Source organism: Odontesthes bonariensis, chromosome 24 (genome assembly GCF_027942865.1).
Source record: "Odontesthes bonariensis isolate fOdoBon6 chromosome 24, fOdoBon6.hap1, whole genome shotgun sequence".
Taxonomy (NCBI): Eukaryota; Metazoa; Chordata; class Actinopteri; order Atheriniformes; family Atherinopsidae; genus Odontesthes; species Odontesthes bonariensis.
The window spans coordinates 21,492,072-21,509,176 of record NC_134529.1 but is presented as its reverse complement, the minus strand read 5'-3'; the positions used below and the strand labels follow the sequence as shown (position 1 = coordinate 21,509,176).

General features: G+C 44.8%; 1 protein-coding gene across 1 annotated transcript; it reads left to right on the top strand.

Moving 5' to 3' along the window:
- Positions 1-702: 702 nt before the first annotated feature.
- Positions 703-8,439, top strand: gtf2a1 (general transcription factor IIA, 1). The gene is made up of 10 exons (XM_075459167.1): positions 703-931; positions 2,575-2,676; positions 2,765-2,963; positions 3,046-3,110; positions 4,655-4,730; positions 4,875-4,999; positions 5,477-5,581; positions 5,754-6,026; positions 6,152-6,241; positions 6,506-8,439. Exons 1-10 carry the CDS (start codon positions 902-904, stop codon positions 6,611-6,613), a joined length of 1,173 nt encoding a protein of 390 aa, XP_075315282.1. The 5' UTR covers positions 703-901; the 3' UTR covers positions 6,614-8,439.
- The last annotated feature ends 8,666 nt before the right edge of the window (positions 8,440-17,105 follow it).

Genomic DNA, 17,105 nt, shown 5'->3' with positions numbered 1-17,105 from the left:
GCTCATTCAGAAACTCACTTAAATCTCCTTTTGTTTAAATTGGTTGTCTTGTAAAATAGTTGCATGCTATACCAAGTGAATGGTTTGTGTGCGTGTGTATGTATGTGTGTGTGTGTCTGCTTTTGCATGTGAGTGTCTTGGAATTGGAAAGAGGGGTTGTGTTCTTGTTGTGTGGTGTGACCACCCTCTCGTGGCAGCATGGTGTTACTACATGACAAATGATCTGAAAACGCATATGTTCGCTTACGCAGCAAAGAGCAGCTGATTTGGCTGATGAAAAGAGGAAAAACACCTCTTAACTTTTGACGTTGAACCTTTTCAGTGCAGATAAGCCGACAACGCCAGCCACTCTAGGGTCTCTGAGTCATTTAAGAAAAATTAACTAACTTATTTCATCAACTGCCTATCCTTTTTACTCTTCTTACAATCATTCAATGTATAAAATAAACTTGTGAGAAAAATATAAAGGTCTTATTATTTACAGTTAGCCTAATTAAAAAAATACGATCACACAGCAGCATTAACGAGCTGAGGTCTAAGCTTATTTGCCCGCCCGTATTTAACGATTCACCACCATTTGAACTGCATTTCCCAGCAGCAGCTGCTCATTAGTCATCATATTCCGCAACAAATCTCGCGCTATGTGCCACTTGACCCTGCCCTATGTCTCGCGCACTCGCAGCTCCTTCGCTCAGTATATAAAGCAGGACAACGACGGAAGGAGGACGGCTGGGGAGTCGCAGCCCGGGATTGTAAATAAGACCGCTTAAACTGTGTTTTATTTACAAAAGTGATGCCGGCTGTTTTAAAGTATCGTTCCCAGTTGTTTTAAGTCTTTTTTTTTCGTAATTTTTGGCTCTATTTCTCGCCTATTTCTGTGTGGTTTTACACTGCGCGTATAATGGCGAGCTCGGCAAACTCGAACCCAGTGGTAAGGATCAATCTCTAAGGACTGTCAGCGGGGGAAAATGGGGGTAAAGTTTATGGAAAGATGTCGACGAGCTGGTTTAATTTATTGCAGTAAAATGAGTCCGCTTTAACCAACACGTCACTTTTGTGTCAATTAAAAGGGAAACTCACGTTCAGGCACGAGACATTCTTACCAGTTTTCGAAACTAGGTAGTTCTTTCAGAGGAGACCATTCAGAGCAGGAATGGCTTACTTTTCAGGGACAACATTTCTTTAAAAAAAAAAGCATAATTTACGTGAAAATGGTGTAGTTTTTAGATCCTTTGAAAATACAATTTTACATTGAGTTGGGTTTTTGTCAGGCTGGAGCTTCATGAGTTGTCCTTTTAGCTTAGTTGTCTCATTGTAGTGTGAGAGAGGCTTCTGTGTATGACTGAATCACTTTAAAATATGGAGTGTTTTTGACGTTTTTGCTGTTACTCCAGCAAAGGGGGCCAACAAAAAAAATTGAATGTTGATTAAAATTACAAACGTTCAGCTCAAGTTTAATACTTGATATTGCATAATTTATTAAATGCAAATGTACCCAAAGCACAGTCACCATCCACTGCGATTGAATTAAGGCTAATTTTCAAATATTAAAAATGTCCTGATCCGAAAGTCTTCAGCGCTCCGTGAGCTGCCTCATCATTGTCCACCATTCCACGACCAGAGGGCACGAGCGCCGTCCCAAACCACCTCTTTTACCCATAACATACAAAATATATTCCTGCTCCCTAACGTCAAAGCCAAACTACTTGGTCTAAGCTGACTTCTCATAAGCTATAACACGGATAAAAATCCGTTTAATTCCGCCACATATTGGCAAAAGAACGAGGCTCGCGAGCTCGCAGCCCGCCGCTCTGTAAAATGGCTTCCACGTCTCTCCTCTCTCTCGGTTCTGGCCCTCCTCCTTTCCGCTGCCTGGTTTTATACAGCCATATTGGCTGTCTAATATAGACTGCCCGGGATGGGACGGTGCTACACGACGCTACGTCACCGGCTCTACATATAAACACCACACTGAGCTTTAAATAGTGGAGGAACAGACGGGCCGAGGGGGAGGGAAGGAGAGACCTCGGTCTCCGCTGCGGACACCAGGGCAGCACCGTACAGTGAGCGCTGTGCGGCCGCCCGACCGTTTAAGGTTTAAGGTTGTGCCGCCGTGTCGTGTACACTTTAAGCGCCATGCATTTTGTTGGTGAGAGACCCACCATTCACGCAGCGCTGTCCCGAGGGACGTGTAGCCTCGTTAATGGTGACAGACGGATGTATGGATTAGCTCAGCAAGCCGCGCAGTGCCGTGCAGATGCTGCAGCTCAGCCCTATGGATTACATTGGGAGTGCAGGCAGTGTCAAAGTTGGCTTGCACATATGCAGCAGCTATACACAAGCTATTACCTCGTTATCCCTATTAATGCTTACTCTGCAAAGGAAAAACTGGATGTTTTGTAATTGCTGACATGATCTGTTTGTACAAAAGGTTTTGCTGCTGGCAGCTGGGAAGCACCTTTTAAACACAAATTGAAATGCCACAACCAGAATATTCCAGTTACCGTCCCAGCTGGCAAGCTTTGACTTTTTTTCGGATGTGTTGTTTTGATGTGACCGATCATTTTCTTCTAGCCTAAATTATACAAGTCTGTGATCGAGGACGTGATCAGCGAGGTACGAGAGCTGTTCCTGGACGAGGGAGTGGACGAGCAGGTTCTCCTGGAGCTGAAAACGGTAAGGAGCCTCCGTGACTGTTGTTCTGAAATGACAGCGGCGCGGCTGTGTTTCTGAGTCGGCCTGTCGTCTCTCTCCCGTCTCGCAGCTGTGGGAGAACAAGCTGCTGCAGTCGAAGGCAGTGGAGGGCTTCCACACCGAGGAGCAGGCAGCCCTGCAGGCCGCCCAGCAGCAGCAGCAGCAGCAGGTTCAGCACGTTCAGCACGTCCAGCATGTGCAGCAGGTGCAGCAGGTGACGCAGGCAGCACAGGCCCAGCAAGTCATCCTGCCCCCTCAGCAGCAGCAAGGTGGGGAACACGGATGGGAATGACAATACAGATTTTACGGCCTCATTGTTTTTGGGGATTTGAACGTGTTTTCTCTCTTCAGCTCCCCAGCAGCAAGTCATTGTTCAGGATCCGAAGATTTTACAGCACATGAGTGCAACGGGGATGGTGAGTGGATTGTGTGCACAAAACATCATGCTCATCAGAAAAATAAAAGGAGCGCTTCTTGTGCATCCCTCTGAAACAAAAAGTAGTTCTGTAACCCTGAGTCCGATTCACCAGTTGCCGACTCTTGAGCCCCCCCCCCCCCCCCCCCCCCCTCTTCCCATCTCCATCTCCATGTGACCGTTTTTTAAACATGCCAGCCTCTGTGGGAGGGACGCTGCTAATGGCCGGTTTGACAGTGATTTGAATCATGAGATAAGGCAGCCTGCTGTGGTTCTTCATCTGTGCAGAACACATTACTTACCGGTCTGATGGAGCTGCAGTGGCATTTCAGCCTCAGACGCTTAAGCTCTTCTCAGACATGAACTGCTTTCCTTTAATCTGGCAGCAGCTGAGGTAGTGGGTATCATGTGTGAATGATACCACACACACAAACACCCACCCCCGATGCTATTCCAGGACGTTTTACAACTGCAGTCTCACCAGGTCGGGCTTAGTAATATATACGTTTCACTTTCAAATGCAGCACAAGTCGTTTTACCTGCGATGGTCACCTGGAGCTCTGTCAGTTTCAATTTATTTCTCTTTTTTTCCACATCATCTGAGCCAAAAGAGCAAAGTAAAACAGTTTAAAGGGATTTGAACTGGTGCTGGAGCTCCTGCTCCGTGTCTGAGCGATCATATCAATATCTTAAACTGCTCCTGTGTATTTTTATGGCAAAATAGCATGTTGCTATGGTGAAACTGTACCTAGAGAGGGACTTGGAGAGCTTTTCGTGCGGTGCAGCTCCTCGTCTGACAGCGCTACGATGTCAACAGGTGACATTAAAAGATTTTTCTGTTGGTGAGAACAGCTACACTTTCACCGGAGGGCAGTTCAAAACCCTCACAGCGACACCGATGGTTTGAAAAACTTAAACATGTAGAAAAGTGTGATTTTCAGATGCTTGTTTTGCACAACTGCTACTCTCCAGATGGGCTTGTGTGATCTGTTACGGTGATGCAACATATGAGAAACCTTTGACTCAACGATTAGTCTCTTTATGTAACGCTCAATCTCGCCCCGAATTTCAAATAATGCACATGCGCCCTGGAATGAAGTGTGAGGAGCATAAACCTCAGTGCTTTAAAACGGCCAACACTGACCTGAGAGCGCCCTGACGGCTGTAGTTAAAACGGACTGCTCATAAGTACTCCACATAGCCCCCACATGAAAAACAGAACTATCCCTTTAATGTCGCACTGGGAGCACTTTCCTTTGCTTCCCTTAACACATCTGCTGTGCAAACCATCTGTTGTTGTTGGTTTGTGCGACTGTGCTGCCGTAGTAAACAGTTTTTTTTTTCCCCTCCTCGATCTACTAACAACATTAAGCTTCAATTTTTCTATTTTTACACCGAAGCCCAGCAGATAAAATCAAGATTACACACCTGTCATGTCAGCGAGAAACTGACCTAAATAATAAATACCTCTGTGTGTCTCAGTTTCTACTGTTATTTTAGCTCTGAAGGGGCACTAAACCTGTGTGTTCTGCTTCTCTCCTCTAGACTGCAGCGGCTACCGCAGCAACCCTCGCTTTGCCCACAGGGGTCACCCCATACCAACAGCTCCTCACCAGCCAAGGTAGAGCACTCGCACTAATTTATCTCTGTGCATTGCAGTCGCTGTGTCATGCGAATGTCTCGGCACCGTTTACCGCTCCGAAGCGCGTTTGGCTTTTGAGTGAGATGTGTTCACACTCGTGTCCCCTGCGTTTCCTCATTTCAGGTCAGATCCTGCAGGTGGTCCGCGCCCCCAACGGCACTCAGTACATCATCCAGCAGCCCCAGCAGCAGATCGTGCTGCAGCAGCAGATGCAGCCCGGAGGCGTGCAGGCGCCGGTCATACAACAGGTGTGTTCCAACACGCCTAGACTTTGTACACAGAGAGGCCCCTAAAAAAAATAGGTTTAAAGCCTGGGCAGCAAAACATCAACACAGTCTCATGTAACATGGACTGAAAATCAGTGGCAACAGGAGGAAGCAGGGAGAACTATTCCTGATGACTAAGCGGGTTCAGACTGTGCTGAAGAATAAAGGTGGACATGCCAAACAGCGACTTCCAAGCTCAGTAGAATTGTGCTCTGTTTTTGGACCCACATCCTGTATTTTCCATTTGTCTTTGCTCATGTTTTGATATATATATCGCTGCACCAGTTTCCTGTTTTCCTGGCAGTATACTAAATAAAGAAATGACTCGCTCATGCTGGCAATAGTTAAGTTCAGTAACACATTTAATGTAATTGAGATGCATTCAAATTCTTCTGGAATAATTCCCTTAAAACCACGCAAGTTCGCACGAATAATTTATTTCTATTTGTTTGTTTCTAGGTTCTGGCTCCTCTGCAGGGAGGCCTGCCTCAGCAAACAGGAGTCATCATACAGCCACAGCAGATCGTCTTGGCTCCGGGAAACAAAGTCCAAGGCAATGCACAGGTCAGAACATCAGGACCCATTTAAACTGATTATCTGGAGGATTTTAAAGCATTTGTCCAACCTCTGATATTCCAGCCAGATTTCAAAGTGTCTCCTAGTGTGGGATTTTGACCGCGTCAGATTCTTGACACCAGACCAGTGTCACCTGACAGGACTTCCCTTTTCCCAGCAGGTGATGCAGGCGGCCACGATGGCGCCACAGCCCGGTCAAGCAGCGACGGCGGCTCAGGTCCAGCAGGTTCAGCAGGCCCAGGGCCCAGCTGCGCCACAGGCCCCACCGCAGCCCCAGGCCCAGCAGCAGGCGCAGCAGCCTCCCATGATGCTGCAGGTGGACGGAGCCGGAGACACCTCCTCAGAGGACGACGAGGATGAGGAGGAGGAGTACGACGAAGATGACGAGGAGGAGAAAGACAAGGACGGTGGAGAGGACGGGCAGGTCGAAGAGGTGAGCTTTGGAAGACGCTATTCTTTCTGGAAACGGTTATTTTAGTAGATTTTCAAAATTCTTGTGTGCCCCACCTCGGGTTAAACAACTTTTTTCTAAACTTGCTGGTTTGGTTTCCTTGGTAGGAGCCTCTGAACAGTGGGGACGATGTCAGCGACGCGGAGGACCAGGAGCTGTTTGATACAGAGAATGTAGTGGTGTGCCAGTATGACAAGGTAGGAAATTATTCTCCCCGACACTCGACCACCTTTTAGCTTTAAGTGCAGCCTGCGGCTGGTGCTCTCACATGGCACGAGGTGTACTGCAACACGAGTTGATGCTAATTCATTTTGAGTAAAAGTCAACACTGCTTAATGTCTCCGTGTACGTGTCTGGATGAGTCCTCAGACATCCGAGACTGTGTCCACTCGTAAGCTGAAACTGTGTCCCATCTGTACCCGAACGCCCACAACACTCATTTCCTCCCGCTCGCTCCGCAGATTCACAGAAGTAAGAACAAATGGAAATTCCACCTGAAGGACGGGATCATGAATCTGAACGGCAGAGATTACGTCTTTTCCAAAACCATCGGGGATGCCGAGTGGTGAAGAAGAAAGCAGCAGGAGCAGGACCTCTGTGACTCCTTCTATCCAGTTAACAGACACTTCAGCATCCTTCCATATCCTGTGACTGGATTCCTTCAGGAAGCTGCTTCTGAGTCTTTAAGAACTCTGCAAACCCAAAGGGTTGTGAGGTACTGTAAAAACCTGGGTGTCATCCATCGAAAACACTCGACTAGCCTTGCGAGGACGAGAAAACTAACAGGGGAGAGGAGAGCCCGAGAACAGAGCATCGTTTCTTTTTTTCTTTTTTTTTCTTTTGTTTTCCTCCTCCTTCCAAGGCTTTCTCTGCCTTTTCCTGAGAACTCTCAAAAGTAAGCATTTCACTTCAAACAGGTGTAGAGGACCAGGGTGACGCGACCTGCCCCGCCACAGGAGGTCCGAGGTCATTCACAATAACCCCCATAGATGAGAAACACCTTTATAATGCACTGTAGTCGGTTGACTGGATTGACTCGTGTCTACATTTAAGTCCAAACTTAGTGCCACCAGTCAAAATCGCTGCCTTTTTAGAATGACCAGAACGACCTTTTGGCTTCTATTTTATTTTCTCCTTTTTTTTTTTTTTTTTTTTTTGGTTGTCGGTTTCTTGTTCTTGGATCGTAGTCCCGTCTCCTTGTTAATGAAAATGGTGCTCCAGAGTGTTTTATGTAGTTAAACCTCTAATTGTTTTAAATCTTTTCTTTCTTTTTTTTTTTTTTTTTTTTTAAACGTGGTCAATGAAGGGTTAAGAAAAAGAAGGTAGAAGGAAATAAATCTTTGAAATAGTTGCGTAAAGACATTTAACAAAAAAAAAAAACCTTTTTCCGAATCAGCGATAATGTTGTTGTTGGTTGTTTTGTTGGGTTTTTTCCGCCCCCCCCCTCCACATTTGCTTCTCTGGAGCTTCATTCCATCTTGATCCTAAAAAGAAAAGTACCAAAATAAAAAAATAAAATATTAAAAAAAAAAAGAGAAAGACTTCATTTTAGAATTGTACAAAATGTCTGAACGTTTGCCATGTCGGTGTGTCTTTGTCGCTCTTATTTTAGCTCTCTGCAGCCGTCTAAAGATTTGCACTGTGTCATTTTATCAATGTGTGGTGAGGTCAGTCAGTCAAAGGTAATCAATAGCCTCAATGTTCTCTGCTCTGTCCATTTGTGTGTGTGATAGTGACTGACTCTACAGATGTGTGTGTGTGTGTGTGTGTGTTTACTACCACTTCTCCCTGGAAAGAAATGAGTGCGCACCCTGCAAACCTCAACATGCCACAGTTACAGCCGTGAGGAGGGTGGTTGTTCATTCTTGATCTATTTATTGCTGAAATTTCGTAAAAATGTTCAATTTTTTTGTTTTTGTTTGTTTTGTTTTTTTTCTTTTGAAAGGTTGAAAAGCAGCACCGCATTGTGCTCTTAATATCTAATAAGTGATCCTTTTTTTTCCCCCTCCTCTTCCTTCTTCTTGTTTTTTGGCTGGACAGAAAGCTACGTAACGCTGTGTTCCAAATCATTTCGTCCACAGTCCTGTGCTTTCATTTTATTCACGACTTTTTAAAAATGAGAATATTTTCTATCGAAGTGAGTTTAGCTCAAGGGGGGGGGGGTGCTGTGTGTGTTTCTGCAGTTTGTTTTTAGTGCCCCCGTTGCAGCAATTTGAAATAAAGTATGTTTTCTGTTTGTTTGTTTTTTGTTTTGTTCGTTTCTTTCGAGTCCGAATTGCATCGGCGCTGAGAAGTCGCAAAAAAAGAACGGCAACCTAATGTAGACGAATGAGATGTAACCAAATGGCTCGATGTTTTCCAGGTGTGATCTAGCTGCAATAAAAAAAAAAACATGCTTCTTTCTTTTCTTTTCTTTTTCGGACGAATCGGACCCCTGACAAACACGAGTCGCCCTGAGAGGGTACCCGCGTTTCTTTGGGCCTACACCTGTGCCTTTTTGAATTTTCTTCTTTTTTTTTGTGGGGGGGGTTTGGAATTCACAGATAATGTCCACAGGAAAGCTGTACTCTCTCCTTTCTGCTTGTTGTGTGTGTTGTGACTGATGTTCAGACAGTGGAAGAAATGTTTAAGTTTGCGTTCATTCGTTTTGATTTTCATAAATTAAGTCAAGTTTGGAATAAAACGATGGCGAGTTTTTATTTCAGCAGTTGAAATTGTCTTTTTCAAAAAGGAAGTCAAAATACCATTTTTGTATTGTGACAGCGTTTTTCCTTCAGGGTAAGTTTGAATGATCACCTTCAGGTGTTTGAGCTCTTCATTGTAGTTGCCTTTTAACTTTTATCCACTTTATCTGCGGCTCAGCAGATGTTTGTCCATTACTCCTCCTCATGTCCTCATTTAGTTCTTTGCTGTGTTTCCAGTGTTCATGTATTACTTTCAAAGGGTAGTTCCAGCTGTTGCCATTGCATTCAGCTCTCTGTTACCCCATCAGGCAGCTTCTCGGCCTACTCGTGTCATCTAGAAAAACCCTCGGGCAACCGTTGAAATGACCCTTGATTGAGTTTTCATGTGTGAAACACCTTGAAGTAAAGAGTTGCGCCAAAGTGCTGGACGAATAAAATCCCGCTTAAAAAAAAAACACAATGTGTGAATTGACTAAAATGAGTGTGAAGCTTTATCCAAAAAAAAAAACCAAACACGAAATGTAACGGATGAGATCAGGGTTTCGGCCTCTGCTTGAGTTCGATGCAAAACTTCTGTTTGACCTCAGTGTTTAAGATGGAAGTTTGATCTCTTGGATTTTTCTAGGCCTTTAAGAATCTTTTTAAAAAAAAAAACAGCAATCAAGTATTAAAATCAATCCTGTAACAAAGAGGAAGCTAATGGCAAAGGCCAGCCTGGCTCCCGTCAGTAGAGGAGTCGGCCGCAGACAACTGATCTGCAGCCACATACGAGGAATTACGATAATCAGTGAAATGAGGGTATGAATGTCTTCAAAAATATCTGGGAAGAGAGACACGGCTTTACTTTGGCGAACATTTCACACTGGGGGAAAAAAAAAGCCAGTTCAGATAACTGAAAAGAGCTGCAAAAATTGACACAATTGTCTTTTTTTTCTTGGCTATCTCGCACCACGCTCTCCCGAAGGCCGCTGTAAGCAAAGCAGCACACACTCGAGACTCTGCATCTGTCCCAGCCTTCCTTCAGTTCCACTCTTCCATAATCCAGCATCTGGAAGGCTGTCAGGGTTTGCACAGCATGGGCGTTCTCCCTGCCAGTCCTCTAATTCCTACCAAAACCCACTCAATCCCCGTGTGTTTCCTCCGGGGTCGTTATGAGATGGTGTGGTGCTGTCTGGGATTAAAGCCGAATCAGACACTACACGGAGATTTTTGCCCTTGATTGCAAATGGATTTTGAGGTAAGCTGTCGCTTTAACAATATTTCTTTTTTTCAGCCCTTGACAGACCTGGAGGAGGAGGAATGTCTCCCTGGCTGCTTCTGATCAAGTGGGTCCTCCTCGCCACTCCCGGGCACTCATAAGAAACCGAGCCGCCGTCAAGTGAGGCTTCTAACAAAGCCCTGGAGATGTCTGGCTTAGGCTCGGTAGCTTAACGCAGTGACTGCCAATCAGCTACATGGCAAGAGTTTTTCGGCTCCGGTGGAGTGAGGTAGCCGGGCTTGTTGGCTGTGCTTTGTTGAGTTTATTGTAGTCCCAGAAAACGGGCAGGTCGTCAGGACACTGCCTGGCTAAAATAGATTCCTCCTCGCCTTAATTTTGCTTCCAGGATCTCTCGTCCCTTTTCCAGGGTTGTGCACTGAATCTGCTTCTACTTTCAATCTTAGCTCTTGGCTGAGTCCTAAACCACATTCTCTTCTTAAGCTTGTGCAATTTCACTCAAGAAAAGTATTTAAATCCGGAACGCCGACGGTTGCTGCGTTTGTTGTTGCTACTTTCTGCTCTTCTCGAGCCCTAACCCTTCTCGATGAGCGAAGATAATGGCTGTGAGATGCCTTTTGTTTAATGATTCATAACACGAGTTGATTCTCGCACTAGTTGGTGATGTTTTAAGAGATAGCGTCTTGTTTGTCCCACTCCTTTAGCGCGGCTTAAAGGGATAGTTCGCCTCTTTTGACATGAAGTTGTATGAAATCCCATATTAGCAATATCATTTATTAAATTTGACTTACCCCGTACCTGCGTCCTGTGAGCCGAGTTCCGGCCTCGTTTTGGCGTTGACAAAAGTAGTCCGGCTAGTTGGCTGGGGCTTAAAAAATAAAGTTTTTTTGCTTCTTAAAACAATATGCGTTCAAAAGAGTAATACATTTGCATCACAAAATCGTTCATCCAGAAAAAGTCAGACCTCACAATGGCTTGGCGCTATTTTCTCTCCCTTCATATCAATGGGTGCCGCACCTGCCGATAGCCGCACCTGTTACGGTGTTCACTGCTCGGTCTGCACTTCGGTCTGCATAGCCCATAGTGATGCATGTCAAAAGAGGCAAACTATCCCTTTAACCACGTTATTTATAGCCCAGCCTTTTTGTTTCCAACTAACACCGCCATGGAAAACATTTCTAGCTATGTTAGCCCACCTTGAACAAAGAATGAGGAGCTGCTTCCACTCCATCCTTTAGACAGATGAGACCAAAGTGGTGGTGTTTGGTCATAATGCACAGCAGCACATTTGGAGAAACCAAACGCAGCATGTCAGCACAAAATGCCTCATACCAACTGTCAAGCACGGTGGTGGAGGGCTGATGATTTGGGCTTGTTTTACAGCCATTGGACCTTGTAGTCAATGACTTGATCATGAACTCCTCTGTATACCAAAGTATTCTAATATCAAATGTGAAGCAACTGGACAACGATCCCAAAAAACGCCAGCAAATCTGCAACTGACTGGGAAAAAAGGGGAAGAATCGAGGCGCTGCAACGATCCCGTCTAAATCCAGACCTCAACCCGATTTAAATGGTGGGACCTTAAAGGCGCTAGCATGGTTGCCGCGTCTGTCACGGCGGTGTCGCACCGTGACGTCAAAATGACGTTTCAGGCATGGCGCTTCCCTTGAAAAGACGGCGCAGCGCGTTGTCGTGCACCATTCGATTTTTGTAACTTGGCGGCGCCGAGAACAACGAACCGGATGGACCGATGTGAGACCAGGCTCAGTGAGGAGGTGCGTTTGTACAGACAGCTGTACGAAACTGCAGTGAAACAGCACAGGGAGCTCGTAAACTCCCAAAACTGGTGCACAGAGATTTGCAGAACTTTGGGGAAAGAGGGAGAGTTCTGTAAGAATGTGTGAAAGAAGCTACGGGACAGATGCGTGAAGGCAAAGAAGAGGGCAGAGACTCTGTTGATGCCGGGGGCTTCAAACGTTCACCTCTATTAACTGAATTACAAAATTAAAATGATCCGAAAACTGCAGCAGTATCATTAATTACAGTATTCTTGCTTTTGACAGAGGCATTGTTTTCTTCTCCACTTTCGTGGTTGTAGAGTAGCGGTAACCTTAACGTAGCAGCGCCACCTCTGTGACGGAGAAAATTGCAACTACTGGCGCATCGACTTGCGCCACTATACCTGGCGGGCACGAAATCGTGACGTCATCAACACCGCTCGCGCTAGCAGACCATGCTAGAGCCTTAAAGCTGCAGTCTGCAGGATTTGTTGTTGTCATACGTAAAGTCCTAATTTTTGGCATTTTAAGAGTTTACATGATCTAGCAGAACGTTTGAAGTTGAAAACGGTGACCTCCGTAGTCGCAAAATGCAAGAAATGCTTATTTTTTAACCGAAAAATAAAAAGTTATTCAACTTACTGTCCCGCCCATCAAAACACATGAGAACTCGCCAGATGCGCCCACACGACTCCTCATTCATCAACTCACCTGTCATTTGCGATCATGGAAGACACAGTAAGTAGACTAGCCCGTAATGAAGTTCAATAGTCTAGATAAATAAGCGTGGGGACGAGCCTACCTTGTATCGCGCGTGCACAATCGGTGATTGACAGGCAGCAGAGCCCAGCTCGTAACCTGATTGGTTACCTTTTACCGGTCCGGTCTGCAATTTTGTAAACAAACCTGCTGGCTTTGGAGGGACCTAGCGGGACATATAGGGGACCTAGAGAACTCATTTTTTTTTGTATTGGGGTATTTAATGTCCTACTTTCAGAATCCCGGGACAGTTCCAGGCATTATGCTTGAAAAAGAGTTGCAGACTGCAGCTTTAAGAGGGCCGTGAATAAACAACTGCTGCAAACCTCAATCGACTGGATTAACATTGCAAAGAGAAGATGCAAAATTTGTCCACAAAGATGTGAGAGACTGATGATATCACACAGAAAACAGTCCAGGCACAGGCTAATAGCTGGAGAAAGTAAGCAGGTCCCATCTGTGTGCACCATCTTCCCCATATTTGAAGAGTAATTGTGTAATCTGTAAACAAATGTGACCGACGTCATTAAAGGACAGTTGTGCGTCAATTTGAAGTCTTGATTTGAGTTTGTACATTTGCAGAAGAGTCACAGGACGAAAGCCGGTTGTGAAATCTGGAAGTTATGAATCCTCTTCGGCAAAGGTTTGAAAATTTGTATTGCATTCTGCCTGCGTGTTTTTGTGCTTTCTATTAAGGGAAAGCTTGAAAAAATTAACAAGGAACAAAACATCTCTTTTGCAAGAAGCGGTGTACAAACCATTGCACCACCTATTTCAACCACCAGCGCTTTTAGCCAGCTGGTACATCCTGAATTTGTTTGCAGCAACGCTTCTCTAAAAAAGTTGGGACGAGGCTACAAGCGAGCTGAAAAGGTTAGTGGCGGCAATAAAGAAATAACTGGAGGAACATGTTGCAACTGATTTAGGTTAATCGTCGACAGGACAGTAAGACGACGAGGTATTTAAAAAAAAAAGAAAAAAGCACCTTAGAGAAGCTGAGTCTCAGCAATCTGCAAAAAGCTGTGTCTACTAATTATGACGCAATCTCAGGGAAAATGTTCCTCTGTGTAAAATTGCTCAGGCCGAATATATCACTATCTACAGTATATAATATCAACAAAAGACTCAGAGAATCTGGAGACATCCGTGTGCAAGGGGGAACTTTCTCTCTGATCGCAGTTCACAGTGGCATCCACAAGTCAGTCATGCAGAGAAGAAGCCATATGTGAACAGGATCCAGAGATGCTCTGAGCCAAAGCTCATTTCAAATGGACTGGAGTGAAAGTGGAGAGACCCTGACGTCTTTGTGGACTAAAGAAGAGAGGGGCCATCTTGGCTTATTACTGGCGTTGAGTTCAAAAGCCCTCATCTCTGAACGTGTGGGGGTGCGTAGCTGCCATGTTCGGGGCAACAACAATGCGCCCATCGAGACGACGGGTTCCACCCCCCTTCCGACATCCCGCCATTCCGACAAGTCTTTCCATATAAGGAAATGTGTGTTACTCAACAGGTAACAGCCCCTTCTTTCTGTTCATGCATTTTACATGTTTTAAGACTTGTGTACAGATTTGATACAGTCTTTAAAAGCGTAATTAAAGCCTCTCCCCCTCTCTCTCTGCCTGCTATTCTTCAAACCTGGTGATGTTTGAATGATATTAAATTGATACTGAATGATAATTTAAGGGTCAAATCTACAGTCAGAGGGGAGGATCAGGTGGATGTGGGCTTATTTCGAAATTTAAAAATGAAAATAAAAGATGATGGCACTCAGGATCCATCCATAAGGGCTGTGTTGTTACTATTTCACTATAAATCTGGTGTGCGCGTGTTGTCATGTAGGTGTGCCAGATACCGTCAGATCCTGACAATGTCATGAGTCATTTTCAAAACACACTCCAAAAGCAAATGAATGACATTCAAGTAGTTTATTACACAAAAAGGAGCGACAAGAACTGTTCACTTATTAATTTAAAACTGATAAACTAATGAAAATAATAATAATTTACAGCACTGGGACGTCCGACACAGGTGAGCTGTCATTGATGTCTGTAATTGCAATTATTAATGTTGCATAATGATGCCAGCGTGCAAAAGACAGCATGGGCTCTGTGGAGAGCTCCGCTCCAGCTGGCTGCTGTGACAGGTCACTCACACTGTATTTCTGTATTAATCTAACATGTTTCAGACTCGCCCAATTTACATTAATACCTGTAGTTTGATGTTTTAAATTTCAGGGGATTTTGACAATAATTTATTATAGTTGGTTTGCGAGGTTGTGCAGTTCCTCTAAAAATTTTTTTTTTAAAATAGGCATTTAATGGGCTATTAAAGAAACCTTTTCAGGAACAGGGCCGTTTTTTCCCGCATTCGGACATACAGGAACTAGGGACCATGGCCCTCAGTTCCATAACCACTTTAGCTCCTTCTCCGAGGCTGGGTCTTTTCTGGGTTTTATCCGAACACATGTGACGGAGGTGTTTGGTAGCTACGCCCCTTGTCAGATTTCCGCTTCTTCATGTTCCTAATCTGCTCGAACGCAAACGGTAGAATAACGGCTGAAATGTTTACTCATACTACACAGACACAACCTGCACGTGTTTGATAAGTTAAACTTACACGTCGTCTCCTTTGTCTGCAGCGCTCTGCTCTCCTTCCTTCATGAAACGAAAAAGTATCGCCTGCCGCTCGATTCTTCGTCTCCTGACTCTCTCTGTGTGCTCTTCCAGCCTCGATGTTAGACGTCCGATGTGATCGTCCATGATTAATATCACCATCATGCAGACCATGAACACGGTGGCCTCCCCGCTCTCCATATTAGCTTCTTTGTGGTGTTTTTTTTCTTCTCTCCTTACTTTTACCGGGTTTTGTTTTGTTTTGTTGTTGAGTGTATGAGGTGAGCTAATGTTTTTGGTGAAATTGCACATCGATGTAAATAAGTTATATCTTTGCTGTGTTTCATTGTGGATAAAAGAAAAAAAATTGTCTTATGAGACCTTCAAATCATTGCATTCTGTTTTTTAATCCTATCTACAAATACTGTGGTTGTGGAGACCTTGGGTCCTGCGGAGGAAGGGATGTTTTCCCTGCCTGAAACTCTTCGCTTCACTTTGGTTGTCATTCAAGAGCTTTCTGTGGGAGAGGAACTTGACTCTTGAAGAGGACCATTTGTGCTGACTGGCTCGCGGCATAAATGCAGGGATTTTATGTTCCCAGCATTAAGAGCTGGCTGGATACTTAAGGGTTCCACCTCCTCTGAGTGGCCGCGGCTACTCCAGATCTTGTAACGGAAACCTCGGTTTCTCTGAGTAGCCCTTTTTCATCATTCCTTTCCCACTGTGTTGGAGAGGTGCATCGTCGGGTTCTGCCCTGCTTATTTGAAGAACGGCTCACACGGGGGTTTATTTGTAATATCAGGAGGGGGTTGATCACTGAGGCCTGAGAACGAGTTAGAAGAAAAATGTCCAAATAAATCAAGTCTGAGTCTCGTTCGGGTTTGCTCGGCTCTGTCTATTAATTGGACCATGAGCCCTACCCACAGTTCTCCGAGTGTGAGTACAGATCACGAGCATTTTGCAGGTTCGTGCCCCCAACCCGCCGGTCACTTTGTCGTGCAGCGGCTTTGATTTTCTGACCGCTGACCTGTGAGTTGATGTTAAGTGGCAGCGGGGGGAGGGAGGCCCTCACAAACGCAGCCAGGCCCATCATCGTGGGGCTCGGTGTGCTTTGGATCTGAACGGTCCACACCGCGCTCTTACGCTGTCAGTGGGTGATTGGGCGTCATAAAGCTGTGGAAAACATCCTGCTGAATTTTAGGTTGGAATTTACGGTGCGACTCGAGTCTGGAACAATGTGAGCAGATGCCACTCTTTCATTTTTTTTCTTTCTTTTTTTCAACTTTCAACTTGGAAGTCCTTCCAGTTTTGAGGTTTTAGACACTTCACATCCACTCATGCATCAGAGTGATATAGAGCCGGGAATGTTGCACAGGTTTTTTTTTTTTCTCCCAAACTGTGCTGGAATCTGGTCAGAAATGCAAAAAAATAAAAATAAAAAATGCAAACAAAATCAAACGCGGTCCGCAAATGATCCCTCTTTCGTGGAAAGTCCCTCCTGTTCATCTGTAGATGGAGGAAAGCGTCACCTCGCAGATTAAATGCTAACCAGATGTTACGCTGCTATTTGCAGAGGGTGTCCTTTAACGCACATTAGTTCAATATCTCACAAGCTCCACACGTGTGTCAGCTATATTTGCTTTAGGCTCTACCAGCAAGAGGAGAGCTATCTCCCCTGATTGTATAAGTCACCAGTTTCCGTAGAAGGATGGAAAAACATCACGATCGTGCTAGAAAAACAACCATGACATTCCAAAGGAGAGGCACGGCCTGAACCGTATGGATTTATGATTTTCATACCTGCGTGTGATTTGTAAAAAAAAAACAAAACAAAACAAAAAAAAACGCTAATATTGAAAATATGTCTCCGACCGTATTCGGTCAAATTAAATAAAACCAAAAAAATGACATAATGAACTAAAGTAGACATATTTTATTACTCTAAGCAATACATCAGTTTGGTGCAGGTTTATGCCACCAATAAAAAGCACACTGACACGGTCCACCTG